The sequence below is a fragment of the Etheostoma spectabile genome, chromosome 20, assembly GCF_008692095.1.
Source record: "Etheostoma spectabile isolate EspeVRDwgs_2016 chromosome 20, UIUC_Espe_1.0, whole genome shotgun sequence".
Taxonomy (NCBI): Eukaryota; Metazoa; Chordata; class Actinopteri; order Perciformes; family Percidae; genus Etheostoma; species Etheostoma spectabile.
The window spans coordinates 19,253,639-19,262,932 of NC_045752.1; the positions used below are offsets into that span (position 1 = coordinate 19,253,639).

The window sequence follows — 9,294 nt, forward strand, 5'->3', positions numbered from 1 at the left end:
TATATATATATATATATATATATATCGAGGGCAATGTATCACTGCACCCCTAATAAGTATCAGCCATTAAATCTGGATTCATAACATATTCAGAAGACTCTGCACAGCGCCTCTTCGTCACCTCACACTTACAGAAAAGATTCTCAACCTGGAATACACTGCAGCAGGATCTGGAATTTAAACTCATTTTAACGTCACTGGCAAAAAAAACATCTTTGGAATCTTCTTCTTGTTTTTAGTACTTTAGTGTTTTAAGTCTACTTGGCCCTTTTTCCATTATATATTGTAAATAGTAAATCGAGTGTATACTATTGTAATCTGTTTGTCTCTCTGTAACTGGTGTTGTGTACTGTCCCAAACAGGTCTCTCTTGTGTCTCAATTAGATTACCTTCATAAATAAAGGCTCAATTAAAAACAAATCTGACCACATACCAAGAGGAATGCACCTTTCAAAATAATTGTCATCAAATACTTACGCTTGAGTATCAATAAGAATTATGTAATTATTATTGTCATTTTTTAGTTTACAGACAATATGATTTATAAAATTGAATGAAAAAAATGAAACAATCTAAAAAAAAGAAAAGAAACCCAAGCCACACTTTACAGCAGGGCTTACATTTTTGTAACGATGTTATAAAGTCAACTTAAAGAGAATAACCTAAGACAACAGAACAAACTGGAATCATATTACTGTACTTAAAATGTCCCGCAAAGTTAAGTGAACTCAAACCAACGCATTTATTTTGAGTGAAGTTAAATTCATGTGAATGAGTCACTCTGTATTTTTGGGGGGATTAAGTTAAATGACTTCTTTTATTTTGATGTGCCGTTAGGTTTTACAGAGCTCTTTAGATTGGTATCCGACTGTGGAGCATTGTGTAAAAGGTAAACGAGGTAAGTGGCGATCACCTCAGCTCATGTGCACTTGTCCTTCCCTCCCCCAGTTTCCTTCTGTTATTTAGCTGCTCACACTTCCCCTTTGTCAAACAACACAAATGTCACATTTCGTTGCCATGGGGAAGTACGAATGGCTGTGGCATCCGACTGCAGAGCTGTCATTATTGGCTTTTTCTGTCTTGTTTTGTCCAAAACCAAAACAGATATACAGCAAATATTAGCATTTCAGAAGCTGGAAGTGACTTAAAGGATTTATTAATAATTGTAATTGTTGCAAAAGATCCTCCTTAATTTGTGTTCTGAAATCTCCAATTTTGCTCCCAACATGTTGCTTAAAGTTGCTGCTATGTTCAAAACCGTATCTTATCCGCAAGTAAAAAAAAATAAAAAAGGCTAATCAGGCAGAACCTGTAGCAGACAGTAAACCTGTAGCATTGATTTATGAAAAAAAAAGTATGTTTTTTTCCCGACATTGATGTTGAAGTACGTAACTCAACATATTGAGTTTGGCGTGTGTTCAGTAAGGTAGAAAAGCGCTATATAAATTCAATTCAATTTTTTTTATATAGCGCCAAATCACAACAACAGTTATCTCACGGTGCTTTTCAGAAAAGAGCAGGTCTAGACCGTACTCTGTGATGTTCTTTACAGAAACCCAACAGTTCCCAATGTGTTGGGTGTCTGTAGTGCAGACCATTTACCATAGTTCTAGTCTCGCATTGCCAGACCTAGCCAGTGCTGATCCTTGACGGACATCACTTACCAGAAACAGTTGACTCTCTCCTGGGAGTAGTCAAACTGCACTGCAGAGCAGGCCGTCAGATCCAGGGTTCGAATGGGCTCCTCACACTGCAACATAGAACCACAGCTTACAGGTGTGTCTGCTCTGACTGGAAGTAGCTTGACCTCAGTACAATGGAGCTCAACAGCGTGGTTCCAGAAGTTAAAATACAATTGATTTTCTCCACAAGAATTTAGAAGTTGTGGAACCAAAGTCCCTGCTCCTGTAGAAGCTAGAAGTCCGTATGAAATCAACTTTGTTTTAGGAAAAAAATGTTTTATTCTTCATTTTAGAGAGATTAGGAGAATTAGGAGTATTAGTAGAAATACTACACTACCCACAATCCTAAGCATAACAGCGGCGTCTCTGATTGGTCCAACTCGCTGTTGCCATGGAAACATTTACTGTACCAGCAAAACCAGGAACGGCTAGATCGAGCTTCAACCATTTAAGTCTTAGATAGTTTCTGTACATTTTTCATAATGTTTTTTGGCGCTGATTGGCTTGGGTCAAGACTTAAAACTCTTTATATATGCAATTTTTGAAATGTCAATGGAACAATTGAACGGGGAAAAACACTTCTGGAACCAGAGTTGTTCAAAAAGTGGGCGATCACAGCTCTATTGTTCTACTAAGATATCTGAAAAGTGAAGTTGTGAAATAGCACAAAGCTGGAGAGGGACTAACCATTTTGTCTTTGAAGTATTTGAGTTGATATCTGTTGAGTGTAAACCATCTCTGTTTCCAGTTCTGCAAAACAAATGTCACAAGCAGATGTATTTTTAATACCACCCTCAGTCTGAGGTCAGGGTGAGGGAGATATTACAGTTACATTTTCAACTACACATTTCCTAAAGAAAGTTTTTTGCTTTTACCTTCACAAAAGCTCCTTGTTTCACCAGATAGCCTTCCTTTGTGCCCAGCTGAAAAGACACACTTTGTGTTAGTAGAAACATGACTCTACTGGGAGGGAAGTATTGACTTTCAAGGTTAATTCTGGTTTATTGCAACTTGGATCTGGGCCGCAACCATCTTCACTCAACTTACTCTCTTTCTTGGGAGCTTTCAACCACATATCATGGTTCTTCATCAGGAAAGGAAGTTGTTGGCTCATTTGTCATGGAGCTGGTTTTAATCCACAACACAAGTATGGAACTCCACCAAATGACATTAGGTGGTTGTATATGGTTGGAGGAAGGGATAGAGTACTGGAGACCTGGACTCGGACTTGAGTCCGACTCAAGATATCTATTCTCTGGACTCGTGACTGGACTTGGAATTGCTCACTGATGATTTGGAAGTTGGATTAAGTTCCTGGCTACGTACTTTAATGTGTAGTAGGTCATACACACTTAATAGAAGATATAAATAAAGTACATTTAGTACTTCAACGGTTTAATGCAGGGCCCAGTGATGGAAGAGTCGATTCTCGGACTCTAGTAGCTATTCTCGGGGAATCGTGCCCCGACTCTGACTCCAAACTCAGCTTGTGGGATGACAACTGAGCCAACAACTCCATTGGCTGATGGAGACGAGAGATTTAGCTCTTTGCTCCAGTTGAAATAATCCAGAACTATCTTTTAAGGCTCACTTAAAGAAAGTGGAACTTGAGCCTTCCTGTAGGTTACTTTGGTCACATCACAGAGGTATTTCGATATGATTTGGTATCAGCTGCTCACAGATGTGTGTCATACCGATGGTGCATTGGGCACCAGATCGTTTTCTGTGCGGCCTGACTGTAACGCAGTGTGAACTCGCACAGACTCGTAGATGGATGGCTCCTCCACCCGCCTCGGGTACGGGCACTTCAACACGATCAGGGTTCCTGGTTCAGGGGCAGAGGGGAGATTACAGGCCCGACTACATCACATTAAAACACAGAAGAAAGACAACATCCAGTAACACAACAGTCATGGTATAAGACCTACTGCCCACTGTCAGCCCCTATGTCTCATCAATTATTAACTTTTCATGGCCACTGGTATCTTTCCTTCCTATTTATGACTAAAGCTACTATCGATGGAATTTATTGCCACACAACGGACTTTTCGGGCTTCTTCCTCAGCGTGTACACAGGCAATTACGAACAATAGCCCCCCCCCCACACACACACACACACACACACACACACACACACAAACACACAAACACACAAACACACACACGGGTGGGTTTAATTACATACAAACAGCTGGAGTAAAACATCCACAATCAAACCCAACGGAGGGAGCCACAACCAATCCAGATCAGGGTTAGAAAACACAAACCAAAAGATAAACAAGCAGTGAAAAATAATTTGGGTATCAAACTAAAACTACATTACCAGGCCAAAGAAAACAACCAGAACAATAAAAAAAAAGAAGTACACTTCAGTTTTGTTTTCTACAGAAAGGGAAAAGACTTCAGATTGGCACTTCAGGAGATGCCAACAATTACTTACTATCACTGAAGCAGTGCAGAGATTAAAGCTTTAGTGCGTAACGTTTTGGTAGTAATGAACATCCGTTACATTCAAGCCGTTGCCAAATGAGTTGCTACAAAGCTAATGAAGACGCTCAGCGCCACACAACTCTCTCTGTATTTCTCAGTATGATGAGAAGATTGTGTCGTCCGGTGACTTTCCCGCGCAGAAACTCGAGGGAAGGTAATTACATCTTCTGAAGAGTCCATGATGTTTTTGAATCCTCCGAGTCCTCCTTGGCTACTAGCAACTGCGTGGAGGAGGGGTGGCGGTGCTGTGTGATAACGGAAGGCTTGTATCATGTGGACGCGCCGACAGTGTTGTTGTCAATACTTTCCCCATGGGAGGGCGACCGAAACTACGCACTATAGCTTTAAATTGCTTTGGTGAACTAGACCCCCCAGGATGAATCATGTTGGTAAATGTGAGGATAACATGAGGGTAAAGTACAGCAGAAGATCAGCGGTGGAAGAATTAAGGAAGTGGGTTAATATGACACAAGCTGTATGACATACTGATTGCTCAAAGCTGAAATCCTCCCTCAGGCACAGATTCATCGCACAGCCGGGGGTTCTGTGTCATGAAGTGTTGTAATTGTAATGCAACTTTCCCTTAACCTTCTGAAAAGGTGGTGCACGGTCCCGGAAGGCTTGTATCATGTGGACGCGCCAACAGTTTTGTTGAGATTACTTAGAATGTCTCATGGGGAAGACAGAAACTACGCACTATAACATCCTTGCTATTTCTGCAGTTCTCCTACTATCCTCTTTGTCTGTGTATGTAGCTACATACATCTGAGGCGCTACAGCTGGAGATTTTACAACAATGTGTTGCAATGTTTCATGAGAGATTTGTGCGCTATGCAACACTGGAAATTCCACCTTCAAAAGTATGTTGTGGGTTTTAAGCAATCCTGTAGTACCTGTCTGACTGAATGAAGATACTAATGAAGATTCCTATCCTCTATTGTCTACCTCTACATTTTTTTGTAAACCAGGGGCAGGCAAACCCAAAAGTCATCCACAAAGGATCAAGAATAGGTTTATCTATGGTGTATAATTCACTGCACTAAAACCGTATTGATTCATCCTCAGATATAGAAATACCTGAAAATGAAAGTCACAAAGCGGTGGAACACGCTACAAAGTTAATAGTTATATTTACCTTCACAAAAGTGCTTGTTTTGCCGCTGACAGGCTTAGATTAATATTCTTAGTGTCTGACAACATTATGGAAAGTATTCTAAGGTCACCTTTTCTGTTAAAGAGTAAGATCCTTTGTTAAACATAAAAACATTTGCTAAATTGCATGTGCTAAACCAACCAGACTCCATGTAAATAAACAGTAATTTTAGCATTGTGAAATACACTTCAATCAAAGTCAACAGAACCAAAGTAAAACTATGAAAAGCCGTTTTGGGTTGTCTTTGCAATTTTCCAACAATCACAACTCTAGTTTGAATAAACAGACTTCAGTGATTTACATGAGAAAATATCTTGAAAATATCTTGGCTAAAAATATATATATATATTTTTTAAATGGAGTCCGGTGGGTTCAGCGCTAGCAACTTCAGAGCTGTTTCTGGTTAAAAAGAAAGGTCTCAAAGACGTTTTAAATATTTAAAAATTCCATAATGTTGTCAGACACTAAGAATAATAATTGGAGCCTTTTGGTGGCAAAAAAACACTTTTTGTGGACAAAATTGATGTTGCACATTTGCCCCATAGAGTTACATTGCAGCCTGGTCTGTGTCCACTGGTTACAGCGTTCATGCTTAATAGATTGATGTCACAATCAGTCACTTCCACATATGTATAACATTGAAAAATAGGGTCCAGGTTGAAGAAAAAAAAAAAGGAATTACCTTTTGATGATCAAACCCTGACACTAAAAAGGCCAAAATGTCCAAAAATGGCAAGCTCATTAGCATCTTGTACATCACGTCTAATTATTAATATTGAGATATGTTGCAATACACTGTGTTAGCACTTCGTAACTCTACTTTTTAAAATGTCAAACTACTCCCAGTTTCTATGTGTGGAAGAGGATTAGGGGCACATGCGAAAAAATGTATTGACTTTTTTTTTACAACATACTTTTGTGTAAAAAAACAAAAAAAAACAGAAGCGTGTATCTTTTCCGACAAACCAAGCTGTAATTTTCAATATCCCTTCTTGAGAGCTTCCTTGCAGTTGAAGATGCGTAACCATGGTAACCCCTGCCAACGTCTGCTCTGATGGCATCGCCAGATAATGCTCACATTACACAAAGTTAAGGTAAGGTTAATTACTAGGCCAACAGTCGTTTAAATATGAAGAAATGTAAATTAGCAGGGTTATTGACGTTACAGAGCTCTTTACAGAGGTCTTTTTTTGTTACTACCACATTGCATTGTGGTCTATGTACGAAGGCATTGTGTCCAGTACTGCATTCTGTAATATTTTACCAGCAATAGTAAGCAATTTGCGTACTATTGGTTTCACACCAAGATTTCGGACATACTAAAAAAGCATGTTAATGAAAGCTACAGAAGCTACTATGTACATTTTTCACACGTGGCCCTAATCCTCTCCCGTATCTACTCCTGTATGTGAGCCTTTCCCACATTGATTTATTGTATGACATCAAAAGAGGCTCAAAGAAACTATTACCTTTGCTTTGAAAGCAATGAGCCAGAAAGATAGCCAACCGAGCAACACGTTGTTTCAGTGGAGGAGCCGTTAACGTGCAGTAAGCTTGTTAGTGAGACGACAGGAGGCGCTGCATACCTGTGTCGCTGCCCAGCAGAGGCTGGTTAGCGAAGTGGTTGACAAAGTCCTGAAGGGTTGCGTACTCGTTGAACCCAAACGCATAGCCGCTGTCTTTGCGCGTCACGTGAAAGTGCTTGACAGAATCCTTCGCCCTATGTGTCAAATGACAAAAGTGGTTGACATGCAAAAATACTCAAATAACAAATGTGTCATCTTTAGGCCTGGGTATCCTTTAAAAAATGTGTGGTACCGGTACCAATAATAAAACCATGACTTTGATACCAGTTCCGGAACAACAGAAAATCCATTTTAACAAAAGGAAATTACAACATTAGGGCACAAATGTGTCTTCATTTATTTATCATTCCCTAGTACATGAGCCCACCACAGTCCACCACAAACACTATTAGATCTCGGTAGAAACACACTGCATGCTGATTGGCTCAGTGATGCGGATGAGATTTACTAAAATCGGGCCTCCAATGATGTTGCATTTTTTGATATTCGATACTAAGAAGGCAATTTGGTTGGTGCCTAAAAGGTATTGAAATTGATTCCCAGCCCTAGTCATTTGTGTATTATATACATAGTGTTGTATACGTATTCGTTAGATTGTTTTCCATCTTTGCAATGGCGCAGGCTTGAGACATGCTTTTTTATAACAGCATGTACTGAACATGTAGCTAAGAGACTGTGAGATAAGTGCTATATCCATATGTCTACTGTTCTGTGTAACCCGTGGATTAAAAAGTATATCCACTATGGGGCAGATCAGGGCCAATCCATCCCATCTGAAATCAGATTACATACTTTTAGAACTTTATCTTTTGCATTATGCATTGTGATTAATTTAAAGAAATTCCAATAAACCACAGCCCGTTTTCCTCCCATCCCTGATTGCTATGTGGACTAGCAGAGCCCATCTACGGAGAGCCCGTTCACTCGTTATTAAGCCCCATTGTACTTAATTTGGTTGCAGTGCCACCAGAGTTCCACTGGGGGTGGTTGCGGGCGAGGGCAAAATGAATGGGAGTCTATGGAGCTAGACGACTACATTTGTCTCTTTCCCCTGATTGTCATTGAGGAATCTCAGATTTGATTGTAGTTTTTGCAAGTTCAACATGGATTATAGGTCAAAAATTGAATAAATGAGTAGTTATAGCCTTTCTATTTCTGACAGGTTGAGTTGTTGTTGCCCATAACACTGCTAATGAATGCTGGTTTGTCTGATTACAACCAGAGATCCCGCTTGATGGCATCCGATGCATGAGTGCGTGTGTGTGTGTGTGAATATTTCAACGTGGTCTTTAAAACATTAGCAATATATCTGGCCATACGGTGTGTATGACGTCATTGACATTTTAAAATGTCTTTTTAGAACAAAAGACTGAAAAAAAAAAACACCCAGCAGTGTGTAGTTTCTTTTCATCTCCTTTCTAATGCAACATTCAAATTACTAGACAAAAAAATGATATCCTGAGAAAAGTGGATTTCGAGGGGTAGAGCTCCATAGACCTTCATTCATTTCTGCACTTGCCCGTGAGCTGCCTCATATGGAACCAGAGTGGAACCAGTTCAGAACCCGGACGTTTTCCCAAGAGTGGAAGTTCACCCCTTATTAGACGTTCTCTGGGACTAGACAGACCTTCTTCCTCCACAGCGCTGTGGAGGAAGGTCTGGCAAAGGGAGACTGTAGGCAGACTGACCTGACAGACAGGGCGAAGCAGCCCGGTCCCTCATTACTGTTTCTCAGGAGATAACTTCCATCCTTCCCATTGGACAAGAGAAGGGCCTCTGCAGCATGGCGCGACAGGTCATAGTGGTACCACCTTCATCCAAAAAAACAAGAAATATCCTGTAACTCAACACGGAGGTGAACATGAGGCAATCATGATCCATTCAACGTATTGTGCAGAAAAAAAGAGATCATCTAAATTGCCACATTCGTCCACCAGCGTAATCCAAAATTTTGGAAACCCACACAGTGTGCTTTCTCTCCCTCTTCCTGTTCGGCCTACCTGGTTAAAGGAAAAAGCATCTCGGGCATTAAAGTTCATTCTTAACCCTTGGAAATAGTAGTTTGAACTTTCCCACTGATGAAGACCGGTTTACAGCTCGGGAAAAGAAGCTTTTAATGCTCAGAAATATTAATTTGGACAAAAACAATTCTTCTCAACGATAATGGGATATTGTCATAATGCAATATCGCTTACAAAACTCTAATATTGACTGATTTGCCGAGCCCTAGCAGGAACGTGACCTTCCACATTGGTTCAGAGGATATGGGGATGACTTTCGCAGTAAACAAGCCTCAGACTGTAAGACGGGTGCAAAGGAAACTAGTAAAGGGATGTGAAAGTTCTTTCATTTGCATTGACGGCTGCTGAGAATGTTAAAAAAA

General features: G+C 40.2%; 1 protein-coding gene across 1 annotated transcript in view; it reads right to left on the reverse strand.

Annotated features, from left to right (window-relative positions):
* Positions 1-9,294, reverse strand: part of dapp1 (dual adaptor of phosphotyrosine and 3-phosphoinositides) — a 13,716-nt gene that overhangs the window by 2,955 nt on the left and 1,467 nt on the right. The window contains exons 2-7 of the mRNA XM_032499836.1: positions 8,600-8,722; positions 6,912-7,045; positions 3,377-3,507; positions 2,558-2,605; positions 2,370-2,432; positions 1,665-1,750 (exon numbers count right to left, since the gene is read on the reverse strand). Coding sequence (XP_032355727.1) covers positions 1,665-1,750; positions 2,370-2,432; positions 2,558-2,605; positions 3,377-3,507; positions 6,912-7,045; positions 8,600-8,722 — 585 coding nt within the window. The remainder of the gene's footprint in view (positions 1-1,664; positions 1,751-2,369; positions 2,433-2,557; positions 2,606-3,376; positions 3,508-6,911; positions 7,046-8,599; positions 8,723-9,294) is intronic.